Here is an 18,182-nt window from a genome sequence, read left to right on the forward strand (position 1 = left end):
CAGAAAAACACATTTCAAGTCATATTTCTGCAAGATAAGATAAATCTTGTCGGAGATGCTCCCTGTGTAAGCCAGAAGGGACATAGCATAGTGCCAACTTGGTTTCATCATCGCTAACCCGGTGCACACTCGGTTGATAGAGCAACACACATCTACTGTGCCCTTCAGTTTCCATTCTGATGGAAGGGGACTCCAAAATGAGTTAACTCAGCTGACTAGTATGAAATGACTAGGGCCTTGTGATTCGAGGTACAACATACCCCTTCACATTGAGCTAGATAGTGACAACTATGAGCCTATAGATACAGTCAGCATGAGATGATTTTCCATTAGCAGCATGTACCATTGTACCCTCAGCATTTCTCCCAACCAACACATCAAGGAAGGGGAGGCAACCATCATTTCCCACGTCCATCATGAAATAAATATTCAGGTGGTCGAATTCAAATTCTCACTGCTACGCGGACAAACAACAAAAACATCTATAAGCAAGGGTTTGGCGGCCATCATCACAATCAATAAAAAATTTCTGGTTTGTGACCGCATCGTCGGTATGTAAAACTACCAATGTTTCACTGTTGCATGAGAAAACTTTGTTTCTGATATACCTGCAGACATGGCTGTTATCTAATTCTCATAGGCTGTTAAGTATGCACGAGAGAGATGTTAGAAGTTCTTTTTTGGTATTTCTATTATTTCTTTCCATTGGTGAAAACCCAATGTTTTGATTGGTGTTCGCATTACTTCTTGTGATTGGTGGAAATCGGCAAATTGAAAACTAGGTGGCAGTTGTGAGGTGGCGTTGTTTTCCTGCTTTGTAGTGCTGGCTGAGGTGTGCCAGTACTCTATGTACCTGTGGCTGGTGTGGTCTCCTGCAAGTGTATTGCTCCATGTGAGCTGTCATCCTGTAATAATGATATTGCTCCTCCTGAAAGTAAGAGACTGTTCCATCAGTATGCGAGCTTCACCAAAATCAGTCTGTTTGCCATGCTCATCCTGCTGTTCTGCCACCACTGACTTGTGTTGTCTTAGTCGGATATATCTTTCATGTTCAGGTATCCATGTGCTGATGGGTCGTGCTGTCTTGCTTACATACACTAATCCACATTTGCACCAGATTTTTTTTTTTTTTTTTTTTTTTTTTTTTTTTTTTTCCCCCCCCCAAACTCCAGCATGTAGTTTGTCAACTGCATCTTTCGTTGTGCAAAGAACATCTTTTAGTCCTGCTGCTGCTTCGGAAAATCGACTTGACGCCGGCTCAGCAGAGAATTTGCCCCCGTTTCCGTCCCCCCCCCCCCCCCCCCCCCCCTGTTCTGTAACACCTTGAACACATAATGATAGTGATTTTTTTTGTGCTTCATTCCGTGTCACCTTAGTTGTATCTATTAGTTTCTTCCTGTAACCATTAACACCAAAAAATGGACTTTGTTTTGTAATTCATGCTTTAGATGTTCCTTATCACTGCTCCTGTGAGCCCTCTTGGTTAAAGCGTGCAGTGCGGATGTGATCTGCTTAGGGTGGTGATGAAAGGATAATGTATGAAAATGCAGTGGTCAAAACTTGGGGTGGAGAGAAAAGCTAGTCTTCCACCATTTTTTATAATTTATTTACTGACTTAGAAGTTTTGGCGCCAGTATTTACCTTTGTGCCTGCAAAGCATGCCTGTGTAGCGCTACATATATTTGACAGCAGAAGTTAGTTGTGGTGGCACCTATCAACATTTTTCAGAACTTTTCTTACTTTGCACTCGATTCTAAGCCCCAGGCAGTTTTTTGGATTACAAAAACCGGAAAAAAAAGTGCAGCTTAGATTCGAGTAAATATGGTAATAGGCAATTGTGTTAACCACTGTGCCACTTGGACACGGTGTTTATCATACATGTGTGAACTGTCTCTGTGCGCATCCTGGCCAATTCACACTCCCACCCAGTGCCATCTATCTGTAGTCTCCATCCATGCTCTTGCTAACTAATTTTAGATTCCCACTGGAGGTTGTGGATTCATGGCCTATTGAGGTGAATCAGCTATAAGATTGCATGGTGCATGTCCTTTCAGACATGTCCGAAAAAACACACCACACATTCATATAATTCATGGAAAATTTTATTTTAGCTTAATAATGAGTTGGGATTCCCTTTATAAGTTTTCACTAATCAGAGTTTTATTTAAGGTTTGGTTTCTTACAGCAGATAATCGGCAGCTGTATACAAGTGCCAACACAGCCAATTGCCAAACAACAAAGGTACTAAAATCTTAAAAAGAGACAATGAAGAACCCTTCAAAGTAGAGATGGGCAAAGTCATTCTTCCTTGGGAACTAGTTGACTGGTGATCGCCCTTTTTCGGGAACCGTTCATTGCCCTTTTTCGGGAACCGTTCATTTTCAGTTGTTCACCGTTCATTGTGCTTGGTATATGGTTCTTATGAAAAATTGAAAATTAGTAGCATAGGTGACTGAAGATGGAAGGCACCAAGAGGGGGCACTTGCCTTCCACTTGGAGTACAGAGTTTTTATTGTTATAGAATTATCACACACTTGTAATATTCGTGATCCTGCAAAACTTCTCGTTTAGCCGCTGTAGCTTTATGTGGCTAATTGCAATGAAAAAATATAAGTTGGTGCACATAAAACCGGCCCCAAGTACAGACTGCATGCCAATCACACACAATTTGTTGAGCGCTATGAGCAGAATAGATAAGCATGCAATAATTCAGGAATGAAGAAATAACAAAATAAGCTAATGCAAACAACTTCAAAACAGTAGATAATGATTGGTAAGCAACAATGAGCAGTCTAGCACTTGGAGCAGATTTTTCGGGCACTACCCTGTATCAGTGAAATAATATTGTAGGAGTTACTATATTCTCTTCACAAAATGTGACACCATACACTTCATTACGAAGAGCGGGCTTCATTTGGTTGTTAGTCAGTCTGCCTTCAATAACAATGAACATGCTCTTGGATAAAAAAAAAGACTGAAAATGGCCACTTGTGTGCCGTGCAGATGTCCTTTACATGTGTAATAACAAAAAATCTTCCCTTTTGACTAGTATTTATTCTGCTGTTTATCGAAATAGTGAAGTAAGCTGACACGCCATTTTGGTACCTGAAAAGGTTTTTGTATTACATACCACATAATTTTTATGTAGTTTACGTAGTTATAAACTACATTTTAATTACTCTTCATGGACTCTGAATAGAATATGAAAAGAACCGGAAGTTCAGAGTTCAAAAAAGGTTTGCGACAGATCTAGAATGGGCGTGCAAAGCAAACAAATCGAACAACAACAACAACTCTATACTGAACTAACTATGAGCAGTCGGCAGTGGAACTGCAACGAATGGCCACGCGAAGAAGGCAACCAAGGCAGACAGGAACGACGCCGAGGCTGGAACGAGACTGGCCGATGTGCTGTTGGGGGTATGAGACCGACCGTTTCCCGTTCCTGGGAACTGTATGTAGAGAGCTGTGACTGTAGTGAACTATGAAAGATCGTTCCTTAGAATTTGTTCCTCGCTCTTTCCGTTCATTTTGGTGAAACATTCCTTTGGACCTGTTTGTTCCCGAACGACCCATCTCTACTTCAAGGCACCATCCCTTTAGGTCTGGTAATTATACAGTTAATGCTAAATTGTGCCTCTTCAGTTGTTGGCAACATGTGCCACTGAAGTTGCATAAATGATAACGTCACAATTATTCTGCAAGTAACGATAATACTGGGCAAAGCTCACAATGATGGTTCCGATAAGGTGCAACTGTAAAAATAATCTAGGAAAAGATCTTTGTGAATTTTCGGGTGACACTTGCTGTATGACCAAAGAATAGTTAGTTGTAAAATCTCCAGTGCCTGTTAAACAAACCGTCTTTTTATTGAGTCAGTACCTTGCTCAATACAAATCACAAAACCAGTTTTTCATATGCATAAAGTAAGCACTGAATTACACTAGAGGGTGCCAAATAGGATACTTCCCACAAGACACAGAGCAAATCTGAGAGTATCCACCTAGGTTCTAAGTCACACACAATGTTAAGGCTACAAAATTATTGTGATTCCAAATACATCAAATCTTTAGAGCCATCACAAAGCACTCTCAAAAAATTAGGTCTGCATACATTCTGGATCTTTTGATTTTGGTTACTTTTTTCTTTTACCTTCAGAAATTCAACAATATCTAGATGTGAATAAAAAAAAAATTGTTCCAGGAATGCTTCGTGGTTACACCTACATACTTTGCCAACACTCTGTGTTGAATTCCCTCAAACTGTTGAAACTGAAGGTGTTACAATGCATGCAACTTCAAGAAAATTAATGTTTGTACCACGGATTTTATCAGATGCTCCAGGTCTGAAAATTTAGCGCAGTATGGTTTTTGATGTACAGAACAATGGATCCTGTACAAATTCTCTCGACCATTGTAATTTTTTGCTCTTTCATTATCAGTTAAATCTTAAATTTTTTTTGTGCTTGGAGTTGTAGTAATATTCTATGGAAAATCGGGGATAACCTTTGATTATTCAACTCCGTAGTAGATATTAAGAATTCTCACCCTTCTCTTCAAATTGGAACTATGATACTCATTCATTTTTGAAGGCTTTTGATGATCTTTTACTGGAGTGCCTCTCTTTGTAGAAACAACCACTGAAGCCCTAACTTACTTCCTGTCCCCCAAGCAAATAAAGAAGGTAAACAGCACTGACATCAACATTCTGCTGTGCTGAAGAAAACTGTGCTATTGAGAAGTGGCACACTGAATACTGAAAGAAACAGTATCACATCACACTTAAATGAAATGTCACTCTGTATTGAGTAGTTCTGAGTAGGACAAGCAAGCTAGAGATATACTGAGTAGTGCCGAGTCAGGCCAAGCCCAGTGCTGCATGCATGTGGCACATTGTGCATGTGTGAAGTTTAGCACACTATGGCCAAACCTAGTTTAGGTGATTGTGAAAGATGTTACTGAACCAAGCCACGTTCTTTCATAACTGTAAAAGTAAAAGTAATAGTGAAGGTGATTTTGTCACTAACATTCTGTCAAATAAAACAAACTGTGGACAATATTTATTAACTGGAAAGACAAGAATGATGAAGCCGTCTTATGAGACACTGAAAGTAATTCGTTTCTGTGTGCGGCGATGAAATGTATGTTGAGATAGAAGAAATTATTCAGGTAGTGAAGGGAGACGAAAATTTAATAGACATGGGTGACTGGAATTCAAGAGTTGGAAAAGAGAGAGAAGGAAACATACTAGGTGAATATAATCATAGCTAACACTTGGTTTAAGAATCATGAAAGGAAGTTGTATACATGGGAGAACCCTGGAAATACTGACAGGTTTCAGATTGATTATATAATAGTAAGACAGAGATATAGGAACCAGGTTTTAAATTGTAAGACATTTCCAGGGGCAGATGTGGATTCTGACCACAATCTACTGGTTATGAACTGTAGATTAAAACTGAAGAAACTGTGAAAAGGTGGGAGTTTAAGGAGATGGGACCTGGATAAACTGACTAAACCAGAGGTTGTACAGAGTTTCAGGGAGAGCATAAGGGAACAATTGACAAGAATGGGGGAAAGAAATACAGTTGAAGAAGAATGGGTAGCTTTGAGGGATGAAGTAGTGAACGCAGCAGAGGATCAAGTAGGTAAAAAGACAAGGGCTAGTAGAAATCCTTGGGTGTCAGAATGAATATTGAATTTAATTGATGAAAGGAGAAAATATAAAAATCCAGTAAATGAAGCAGGCAAAAAGGAATAAAAATGTCTCAAAAATGAGATCGACAGGAAGTGCAAAATGGCTAAGCAGGGATGGCTAGAGGACAAATGTAATGGTGTAGAGGCTTATCTCACTAGGGGTAAAATAGAAACTGCGTACAGGAAAATTAAAGAGACCTTTGGAGAAAAGAGAACCACTTCCATGAATATCAAGAGCTCAGATGGAAACGCAGTTCTAAGCAACGAAGTGAAAGCAGAAAGGTGGAAGGAGTATATAGAGGGTCTATACAAGGGCGATTTACTTCAGGGCAATGTTATAGAAATGGAAGAGGACGTAGATGAAGATGAAATGGGAGATATTATACTGCGTGAAGAGTTTGATAGAGGACTGAAAGACCTAAGTCGAAACAAGGCCCACGGAGTAGACAACGTTCCATTAGAACTACTGACAGCGTTGGGAGAACCAGTCCTGACAAAACTCTCCATCTGGTGAACAAGATGTATGAGGCAGGCGAAATACCCTCAGACTTCAAGAAGAATATAGTAATTCCAATCCCAAAGAAAGCAGGCGTTGACAGATGTGAAAATTACCAAACTATCAGTTTAATAATTCATGGCTGCAAAATACTAAGGCAAATTCTTCACAGACGAATGGAAAAACTGGTAGAAGTTGACCTCGGGGAAGATCAGTTTGGATATGGGAACACGTGAGGCAATACTGACTCTACGACTTATTTTAGAAGCTAGATTAAGAAAAGGCAAACCTACGTTTCTAGCATTTGTGACAATGTTGACTGGAATACTGTTTTTCAAATTCTGAAGGTGGCAGGGATAAAATACAGAGAGTGAAAGGCTATTTACAATTTGTACAGATAGCAGATGGCAGTTAAGAGGGTCGAGGGACATGAAAGGGAAGCAGTGGTTGGGAAGGGAGTGGGACGGGGTTGTAGCCTCTCCCCGATGTTGTTCAATCTGTATATTGAGCAAGCAGTAAAGGAAACAAAATAAAAATTTGGAGTAGGTATTAAAATCCATGGAGAAAAAATAAAAACTTTAAGATGACGTAATTCTGTCGGAGACAGCAAAGGACTTGGAAGAGCAGTTGAACAGAATGGACAGGGTCTTGAAAGGAGGATGTAAGATGAACATCAACAAAAGCAAAACGAGGATAATGGAATGTAGTCAAATTAAATCAGGTGATGCCGAGAGAAATGAGACACTTAAAGTAGGAAAGGAGTTTTCCTATTTGGAGATCAAAATAACTGATGATGGTCGAAGTAGAGAGGATATAAAATGTAGACTGGCTATGGCAAGGAAAGCGTTTCTGAAGAAGAGAAATTTGTTAAGATCGAGCATAGATTTAAGTGTCAGGAAGTCGTTTCTGAAAGTTTTTGTATGGAGTGTCGCCTTGTATGGAAGTGAAACATGGACGATAAATAGTTGGGACAAGAAGAGAATAGAAGCTTTCGAAATGTGGTGCTACTGAAGAATGCTGAAGATTAGATCGGTAGAACACATAACTAATGAGGAGTTACTGAATAGGATTGAGGAGAAGAGGAGCTTGTGGCACAACTTGACTAGAAGAAGGGATCGGTTGGTAGGACATGTTCTGAGGCACCAAGGGATCACCAATTTAGTACTGGAGGGCAGCGTGGAGGGTAAAAAATGTAGAGGGAGACCAAGAGATGAAGGATGTAGGCCGCAGTGGGTACTGGGAGATGAAGAAGCTTTCACAGGATAGAGTAGCATGGAGAGCTGCATCAAACCAGTCTCCAGGCTGAAGACCACAACAACAACAATGCAGCAATATGACCATAGTAATGCCTAGCCAGTAACATTTCAAGTACTTACTGTTTAGGGCTACGGCATAGAGAGAAATATTTTTATTGCCAAACATTTAGCATGCTATTATCTTCGTAGTAAATAGATAATTAAAATCACTTCACATTTTCTGTGTAAAGAGCAACAACCCGTGGATAAGATATGTTCCAGAATAATCAAGCAATGTTTTGACCATTCTTAGTACTGTCACAGACATACTGACAATATTTTGCACATTAGCCTTTTTACATATTTCTATTACTGTTTGTGAACTTTGTTGATCAATCCGTATAACATACAGCCCATTTTTGTGTTGAAGTGATTTGACACGTAAGTCAGGAATACATTTCTTGAAATTCCCCCAATACAATAAAAAGTAACTGGGTCCACAGAGATTAATCAAAAATACTTTGTGTGGAGACTGTAGTAGATATCCAGTGCATAGTGTCTACCAAATTTCAACGATAAACTAAAGCAATTTTTATTTTTCTTATTGGGATGTTCATCAGAGTTGAAATTTTTTCCCAGGGCAGTTTTCAAAATTTTCAGGACATACAATTGTGAATAATCTTCCACTAATTGTGCTGCTCATAGGACACACACACACACACACACACACACACACACACACACACACTTGCTCAAGCAAGCACAACTCACGCATACCTGACCGCCATCTCCAGAAGATCATTCAGGTGTCATCTTTATGATGATTAATAATCTATCTCTGCCTTGAATTGTTGTATCTTCCTATTTAAACTAATTGGGCCATAAAGTTCCTTTGTCTTCAGTTTGATTCAGTACCTCGCCATTAGTTAAACCTGCTCATCTAATAGTCAGCTCTCTTCTGGAGCACTACAAATTTCGTATTCACATTTTTCTTTCCAGTGAAGCTTTTTTAGGCTATTGCTAGTCTCTTTGCTCCTGCGGTGATTGCATTCCTTTGGTTTCCTGGTGGTGGTAGTGGTGGTGGTTAAATAATCATTAAATATCATTGGCTAGTTCGCCTGTAAACGAGACACCTTATATCAATTCTAAATAGATTGAAAGTTTGTGTGTGTGTGTGTGTGTGTGTGTGTGTGTGTGTGTGTGTGTTTTACCTAATTCCACGTCACTTGTGTGCTCTTGTGCTCTCTCTCTCTCTCTCTCTCTCTCTCTCTCTCTCTCTCTCTCTCTCTCATTGTTTGGAATATTCTGTGTTTTTTTTAGGTGTATGCTGTGAAGCATGCAGTCCAGCGCCCATTGTCGCTGATTCAGGGACCACCAGGAACTGGCAAGACTGTAACATCAGCAACTATTGTTTACCATCTAGTGAAGCAGAGTGGTGGTTCAGTACTTGTTTGTGCTCCTTCAAACATAGCTGTTGATCAGTTAACTGAGAAGATTCATCAGACGGGCCTGAAAGTTGTTCGTCTCTGTGCAAAATCGCGTGAAGCTATTGATTCCCCCGTCTCCTTCCTTGCTTTGCATAAACAGATACGAATTATGGACAGGTATGAAACATTTTTTTCATTTAGGAGTAATTTCAGAATTATTTATAAAAGTAACTGTCATAAACATTACTCCTGCATTTATAACTGTGCCATGGTACTTAAAAGTTACTTACGACATTAACCATCGTTGATGTAATGCACATCCTTAAGATGATGAACTGTAGTTTTTTTCATTGAAAATGATTTTATTGCTGCTTAATCTCTCATTAGTGAGTTTACTTTTCTTCAGTAGGCTATTGGGTTACATAGTTTACGACATTATCCATGTTCATTGTGTTAAGCAAACTGCATACTGATGCTGCAACCTTGGTGACTTTTAGGTGGATTGTACTCTCTGTACAAGTGAATGCTCGTGCCTATGTCTGCTGGATTGGCTCACCAGTACTGTTTCAGACATAGATCTAAAAATTGCCGAATACTATTAACAATGTTCCTAGCAAAGTTAGTACTATGTGCTTAAATACACAGATACAGTTTCTTGTCAGTAAGTTGGGTGCAGTCATTGTATGCAGCTGTTTTATTTCTTTGCAACAACTTCAAGTAGAAGTAATTAATGTGAGACAAATGGTCAGACAATTTTGTTAGTTGAAGCAAAGAAGAATAACTAAAATTGTAAATTTGTATTTTAACATAAAAATTGCTTGCACTCAAATCTCTCTGTAAAATACAACATTACAGGCTCTAAAAGTGCCATGTGGCTTTTGTTTCATAGTAACTTTGTATCTTTCTCTGTCTCTGTGCGCGTGTACGTGAGCCTGTGGTAGCTTGTATGCGTCCATGCGTTTTCATGGAAAGTGGTGATCAAAGAGAGGGCTTAACGGCGGTGTGCTAATACATATAACATCAGTGCCATTAATGAATGTACATCACGTGCGATGCTATTTCAGACCTTATTTTTATTGGAAAAATGGAAGAAACACTACTACTTAAAAGCAGTAATTTTGAGGAAAGATGTTGATAAATTCAGTACAGAGTGCTGTTGCAGCCATGCATGCAGGCACAGGTAGCTTTGAAAAGTGACACATACGTTCTTATTTAACAATAATAAAGTCAGTTAACAGACTCGAACAATGGTACTATGATAGCACATTTCTTGTCAAATTGTTACAGTTTCTCATTACTCAGCTTTGGACTCGGATGATCATAATAATTTCTCAAAGTCCTAGTCCATTAATACTCAGAAATTGATTCTATTTTTACACAGTACATTTATTAGGTCATGAATATTTATTTGTCGTCTTCTAGTTTGGATTCATTGCTGTTACGATGGGGCAGTTAGGGAGAATTTTATGTGATTTGATGTGGTCCAGTCTCAGCAAAATTAATTGCCCTTTGTAACCTGTGGCATCAGTGCTCTGTCAGTTGTGTGATGTACTTTTGCATTGGTGCTACCTGGATGAAATACCATCCTGCAATGCAAATTAGTCTTTTTTTTTAAAAACAAGTAATAGTTATTATTTAGTTTGTTACTTTGTTGCTTCAGGTGCAACTTCCGGAAGAAATTTGTCATTGCTAACCGTGCCAGGTTTCTTATGCTTGAGATATACTGATGTATGCAAGTGACCAATATTTATTTGTGTCTTTATGACCAGAATGCATTTTTGTTCTTCATGTTAAATGCTGAAATTAATTTAATTTGTAACGAAGTTGTGTGTCATCTATTTACAGCAATACCGAACTGCAGAAGCTACAGCAGTTGAAAGATGAGACAGGTGAACTGTCCTCCGTAGATGAGAAAAGGTACCGCATGCTGAAGAAAGCTGCTGAGAAAGAGCTTTTGGAGGCTGCAGATGTTATCTGTTGCACCTGTGTGGGTGCAGGTGACCCACGCTTACAACGCTTGAAATTTCATTCAATTCTTATTGATGAAAGTATGCAAGCAACAGAACCGGAGTGCATGGTTCCAGTTGTACTAGGAGCGAAACAGGTAAATCGTAAATTGTGTGTGTGTGTGTGTGTGGGGGGGGGAGTCAATGGTGCATGTGTGTTTGTGTTTAATAGTTTCCACAACAAAATTGTCTCGAAATCTGGCATAAAATCCAGAGAGATTCGTGTCATAAGTAAAGTACACAAGCAGCAACACACAATTGATACCTTCACTGCACAATAGCAGTGGTAATGTTACTGACAACAGTCTCACTAAAGCAGTGTTATGAAACGCGATTTTACGATATTTCTTCATCAAAGAATATGATGTAAATGTGTCAGAATTCAAATTGAACATAATTGCCAACACTAGTAACTTAGAACTAGACACCCTAGGTGTAGCAAAGCAGCTTAAATCGCTTGACAAAGCAGGTCCAGATTGTATACCAGTTAGTTTTATTATGTACGTATACAATAGCAAATGCTTAGCACTCGTATTCAGCTACTCGCTTGACAGAAGATCCATACCCAAAGATGAAAGTTGTGTAGGTCAAACGAATACTCCAGAAAGGAAATAATAGTAATCCACTGAATTACAGACCCATATCACTGATCATGATTTTCAGAAGGATTTTCCAACATATGCTGTGCTTGAACATAATGAGTTACTGCAAAGAAAATGCCCTGTTAACAAATAATCAACACAGATTCAGACAATATCATTCTTTTGAAACATAAGTAATGAGTGCTATCGACGGGGGATCTCGGTTGGATTTCATATTCGTAGATTTCCAGAAGGCTTTTGATACCATTTCTCAGAAATGACTTCTAATGAAATTGTATTGTCTTTGTTGGGCAACTGCAATCTCGATTTCCTCTCTGAAAGATCATAGTTTGTAGTTACTCATGGAGAGTCATTGATTAAAACGGAATCTCTATCAGGTGTTCTTAAAGTACACTATGTGATCAAAAGTATCCGGACATCTGGTTGAAAATAACTTAAAAGTTTGTGGCGCCCTCCATCAGTAATGCTGTAATTCAATATGGTGTTGGCCTACCCTTAGCGTTGAGGACAGCTTCCACGCTCGCAAGCATACATTCATTAATGTGCTGGAAGGTTTCTTGGGGAATGGCAGCCCATTTTTCATTCAGTGCTGCACTGAGGAGAGGTATTGATGTTGGTTAGTGAGGCTTGCCATGAAGTCGGCATTCAAAAACATCCCAAAGGTGTTCTATAGGATTCAGGTCCGGACTCTGTGAAAGCTAGTCCATTAGAAGGATGTTATTGTCTTATAACCAGTGCATTATGAACAGGTGCTTGACAGTGTTCAAATATGCATCGCCATCCCCGAATTGTTCTTAAACAGTGGGAAGCAAGAAGGTGCTTAAATGTGAAGTAGGCCTGTGCTGTGATAGTGCCACACAAAACAACAAGGAATGCAAGCCCCCTCCATGAAAAACACAACCACACCATAACACCACTGCCTCCGAATTTTACTGTTGGCACTACACACGCTGTCAGATGACATTCACTGGGCATTCGCCATACCTACATCCTGCCATTAGAGTGCCACGTTGTGTACCGTGATTTGTCACTCCACACAACATTTTCCCACTGTTCAATCATCCAATGTTTACGCTCCTTACAGTAAGCGAGGTGTCATTTGGCATTTACTGGCATGGTGTGTGGCTTATGAGCAGCTGCTTGACCATGAAATTAGTTTTCTCATCTCCTGCCTAACTGTCATAGTATGTCCAGTGTATCCTGATGCAGTTCGGAATTCCTGTGTGACGGTGTGGTTAGACATCTGCATATTACACGTTATGACCCTCTTCAACAGCCGGCGGTGTTTGTCAGTCAACAGCCAAGGTTGGCCTGTACGCTTTTGTGCTGTGTGTGTCCCTTCACATTTCCACTTCACTGTCACGTCAGAAACAGTGGACCTAAGGAAATCTCGTGCACAGACGGGTGACACAAGTGACACTGACTCACCCTCCGACATTCGAAGTCCATGAGTTCTGCGGTGTGCCCTATTCTGCTTCCTCACGATGTATAATGACTACAGAGGTCGCTGATACGGAGTACCTGGCAGTAGGTGGCAGCCCAATGCACCTAATATGAAAAAAAGTGTGTTTTTTTGGGTATGTCTGGATACTTCTGATCACATGGTGTAAGTATTACAGGACGTCTGGTATTGTTAATCTACATAAATGATTTATGAGACAGTCCGAGCACCCCTCTTAGATGGTTTTCAGAAGACGCTGTTATTTACTGTCCAGTAAAGTAATTAGAAGATCAGAATCTATTGCAGTATGACTTAGACAAGATATACGTATGGTGTGAAAAGTGATAGTTGATTCTGAATAAAGAAACGTGATGTCATCCACATGAGAAATAAATGATTCAGTTAAATTTCAGTTACAAAGTATATTACACAAATCTAAAGGCAATTAATTCAACAAAATATGTAGGTATTACGATTACAAATAATTTAAATTGGATTGACCCCATAGATAATTTTGTTGGGGGATGGGAGGGCGGACAAACAAAACAGTGTGTGTTTTATTGGCAGAACACTTAGCAGATGCAACAAGTCTGTTAAAAGGACTGCCTACACTAAGCTTATCCGTCCTCTTCTGGAGTATTGCTGTGCAGTGTGGGATTCATATTGTATAGGATTGATGGACGCCGTGGAAAAAGTTCAGAGAAGAGTAGCTTTTGTTGTATGACTGCAAAAGTGGGGAGGGGGGTGTGGTTCATGTGATACGCAAGTTGGGGAGACAGTCATTGAAACAAAGGCTTTTTTTTGTTGTTGTTGCAATGAGATCTTTATAGGGAGAAACGATCATTACAATAAATCAGAAATTGGAGCTCGCCAGGAAATATTTAAGTGTTTGTTGTTAGATAGTGAAATGGTAGAGGGTGAGTCTGGAGGTGGTTTGATAAAACACATTGCCAGACACTGTGCACTCTTTTACACCTTGGTAGAGATAATTAGTGGATTATTAATCACCTCTATCATTGTTTATGAAGTTGTTTTTCAGATTAAATTGGGTTGTATGTATGTTTAAGAAAAATATTAAATCAGAAAACAGATGGTTTATCTTACTGTATTCACATTTAGGAGCAAATGCTAGAATTGTTTCTCCAAAAAGGCAGCAACTCTTTCCCTTCTTCCCTTCTCTATGATTGTGTCTATGGGGTTGTTCTCTGTCTTGCTGGTGCCTTCACAGACCAAAGTTAATGTCCACACTTTGTCTACAAAGAAATGTCCAGTGCTTGGTCTCCCCACTCATGTCCCTCCCCTCATGTAGCCACTGATGGGCCACATTGGAGTGCCCCCCTCTTGACTCAGTACTTCCCAGGTCTGGAGCAGCTGAGTCACACTCTTCACCAGGCTTTTAGTGACTTGTCTTCATTCACTGAAATGAAAAGTACCCGCCCCACTATCCTCCCCATCCCTCTCGCAGCAGCAATCCACCTTCCATCCATCTAACCTATAGTATGTTTGTCTACCCGTATTCACCCCAGCTCCAGCCTCTGGCCCTGTAGCTCACAGCCCTGTGGAAGACATATATGCAAGACATGTGATTTTTCATTGTTATGTTTTTCAGTTAAGTCCTTTTAATTTTGACTGGTAAGAACTGAAACTCTAACAAAGAATTTTATTTTAGCCTGCTACTGCAGAATAATACTGCAGCAATAAAATGTAAATGAGGGAAAGAAAACCAAAATAAATTTAATTTGCAAAGGAAATGCACAATTTCCAACAACAAAACATAATGCGCACACATGCGTCTGCCAACACTGGAATGTGTCAGAGGCTTTAGGACTAAGACTATGCAGTACTTCATAACAGCAAACTGCTTCCCATGACCGTGACATCACAATGGTTTACATTAGGTTTGTTTGAGCATTTGCCAGCGGGCTAGTGTGCATGTGCAGTTCAGTCGTGTACAAGCAGAACCTGCTCCCACTTATGGCTACTTGAAGTAGGGCTGTTAACTGTGTCAGCAGTAGCAACTAGCAGCCAGCCACCAGCTGGAAAAATTCTTCTGGCGAGCCCAAGCTGCCAGATTCACACATGTGCAGAGCCATCTAAGTTGCAATGGAGAGGGTGGAGGCCTCCACATGACCACTGTTAGGTTTAGTAATTTTGCTGTTTCTTCTTTGTTTACAACCGTCACATCAAATGAAAACAAAATGGATTTCTGTGGCTGAGAGCTAGCAAGTGAATTAAATTACATTCACATACTTATGAAAGGCTAAAATACGTTATTAGTTTTAGTTTCCTGGTTTTATTTTATTTCCATTTTTTTGGCATTCGAACATTAATTGCCTTGCAGAACACTGAAGTTATTGTCGATTTGCTGAAGAAATTTGGCTTTTATTCATCTTTTCCGCTGAGCCAGTCAATTTATTTGAAACAGTGTCTCATTCTACAATGTTGGCTAGTGTCAACTGTTTTTATGAATAACAAGTGCCTGTTTTTCTCCCCTGGCGCATTTGGCATTATGCCATAATAAAGAACCAAAAATGAAGTAATACAGTACTGATACTCCAAGAAAATTTGCCACCCGAAAATCACACTGAAAAGCTTACTATCAGACTGCGTCCTACTTCTTTGTGAATCTGGACATGCAAATGTGCACTTTCAGTCAAATTATGCATTTTAGTCTGGTTTACGAAATTCCGATGCACTTGGAGTACCCCCTGATATTCTGTTCTGTTAACAATGTAATGTAAGCTTTCTTAATGCTATATAAGTATGAACATGTAGGCTTCTTAAGTAGTCGTAGCTGTGCACATGCAATATTGCCATTTTCAGGCACTCTCCGACAGTTGCTGAAACAAATTCTAACAGGTCGTGGGAAAATACTGGGAATGGTGGCTGAAAAGCATTAGTTTCAAAGTAAATTTCATTTTACACAACGTGAATTATGTTACATGTGTGAATGTGCTTTCAGTTTCTTAAATCACAGTGTGTTTGATTCTCATTTAAAGGTTAACACTCTGAGGGCCAACAACTTAGAAGAATTTTGAGCCCAGATGTTGATGTAGTATTTAAAATTTTACTCACACTTTTGCGTGTTGTATATTAAAGTATAACATGTGCAAGAAAGACCAGTATTATATGTGAGTGCTTAGCTTTTCTAGTAGCCACACTATGTATATTAATTTAAACCATTAACTTTTCCTATTTGTGTGTTTGCGCCAGTGAACAGTGATGTTGGTTGCTGTTGGTGGACTACGTCACATGTCCTATGCTCTGAATATCTGCTATCATCGACTGGTGAGATCATGTGACATCAGCTATGGTTGGCTAACAAAAGCACAACACAATTTCGATTTCAGTGCTTCGGAAACTAACGTGCTGTGGTTGGTTAATTCTGATATACACTTTCGTAATACGAAAATATGCAGCGTATATTTTGCTGCAAATCAAAGATATTTTCAAAATGCGCATAGTGTGTGTGTGTGTGTGTGTGTGTGTGTGTGTGTGTGTGTGTGTGTGTGTGTGTGTGTGTGCGCGTGCGCGCGCCAGCAGGTCTGCCAGTAGGTCTCCAACAATCCTGCCCCAGTCAGTGGTCTCAGTACTACCCCACAGAGGGTTATGGGCATTAAAATTCCCAAATGGAAGGAAAGGGGCAGGGAGCTGTTTAAGGAGGGTAAGAAGAGCAGGAAGTGTAGGAGGCCAGTCTGGAAGGAGAGAAAGATTGCATATCATTACTCCAAAGTCTAAATGGGTCTGAACAGTCACAGCTTCCAGCGCAGCATGACTCACACCAGAGGCAGTAGGGAGGGAGGTCTTCCCCAGATGGCTAACACTACAGAAATAGAATTTAGAAAGGGAGGTCCAACCCTTGAAGAAACTACTCAATTGCAGTGACAGGGTGTATATGTGGACAAGGAAAAAAATTCCCAGATTGTTTTCACAGTTAAAAATACACTTTTTTGTGTTAAGTGACAGAGTAATTTCTCTCAGAACTGTAAAACTTATCAACACATTGAATGGTTAAGACTTTATACACTGCCGTAGAACTTCCAGCACTTTAGAAAACTAACTGGCTGTAGTGTTAGCCATCTGGGGAAGACCTCCCTCCCTACTGCCTCTGGTGTGAGTCATGCTGCGCTGGAAGCTGTGGCTGTTCAGACCCATTTAGACTTTGGAGTAATGATATGCAATCTTTCTCTCCTTCCAGACTGGCCTCCTACACTTCCTGCTCTTCTTACCCTCCTTAAACAGCTCCCTGCCCCTTTCCTTCCATTTGGGAATTTTAATGCCCATAACCCTCTGTGGGGTGGTACTGAGACCACTGACTGGGGCAGGATTGTTGGAGACCTGCTGGCAGGGCTTGATCTCTGCCTCTTAAACAGTGGAGCCCCCACACATTTTAGTGTGGCACATTGCACATTCTTAGCTATTGATCTTTCCATCTGTAGCCCCTAATTCCCCCTGTGCGATCAATGGCAGCCCATTGAGGAGTTGGAGTTGCTGGATGCTCTGCTCTTTTGCTCTTCTTCCCCCTTGTTCTACCTTTGTTTTCTGTGCTTGTCTCACGCAGTCCACATCACTAGTCTTGTAGGTGTTGTTCGGTGGGGTGTCTCTGGTAAGTGGCGGGAGGTATGTTCCACATCGCACTTTTTGCTTTTGAAGCCCTCCATTGCTCCCTGGATATGACACCTTGCCCATCCCCCCCCCCCCCCCCCCTTTCTTCTTCCTTGTTCCTTTCTCTACAGTTTGTTAACCTTCAGTAGACATTGAGGTTTTCTTCCTTTCAGTTTTGTGCATTAGGCCCTTCTTTGTTATTCAGTTTTGTTGGCTTGCCTGTTCCAAGTAGGAGGGACTGATGACCTCGTAGTTTCGTCCCTTGAGTCATTAAACCTACCAACTAACCACTGAAAGGACTGCAAATTTATCTGTTATGACCATTTGAGTTTATAGTATTACAACACAAAAATTGATTATATTTTAACAGTGGAAAGTATTCTTATTTTCAGGTTTTTAATTTTAAGTATACCTGTGCTGTTTTTGTGAATGCAGACAAAATATTTTACTTTTGAGCATGGGAAACTTATTTTTGTCGTGATTCTTTTCTGTTTTTTATGTTACTTACATTGTCTTATTAGAATAGTATATACAGTGGAATCTCATTATCATGGTTATTTTGAAAGGATCGCAAATTTTGAACATTGTGGGCAGGAAAATGTAATACCTAAAAATACACAATTTGCTAGGTTTCAGTTTTTTTTTTGTCAGTGAGAATATCGGGGGATTTGAGG

At 39.9% G+C, this 18,182-nt stretch overlaps 1 protein-coding gene across 1 annotated transcript in view; it reads left to right on the plus strand.

Moving 5' to 3' along the window:
* LOC126281209 (regulator of nonsense transcripts 1) overlaps nucleotides 1–18,182 on the plus strand; it is a 113,281-nt gene that overhangs the window by 68,299 nt on the left and 26,800 nt on the right. Inside the window, exons 9-10 of the mRNA XM_049979946.1 lie at nucleotides 8,748–9,031; nucleotides 10,700–10,958. Coding sequence (XP_049835903.1) covers nucleotides 8,748–9,031; nucleotides 10,700–10,958 — 543 coding nt within the window. The remainder of the gene's footprint in view (nucleotides 1–8,747; nucleotides 9,032–10,699; nucleotides 10,959–18,182) is intronic.

Source organism: Schistocerca gregaria, chromosome 7, assembly GCF_023897955.1.
Source record: "Schistocerca gregaria isolate iqSchGreg1 chromosome 7, iqSchGreg1.2, whole genome shotgun sequence".
Lineage (NCBI taxonomy): Eukaryota > Metazoa > Arthropoda > Insecta > Orthoptera > Acrididae > Schistocerca > Schistocerca gregaria.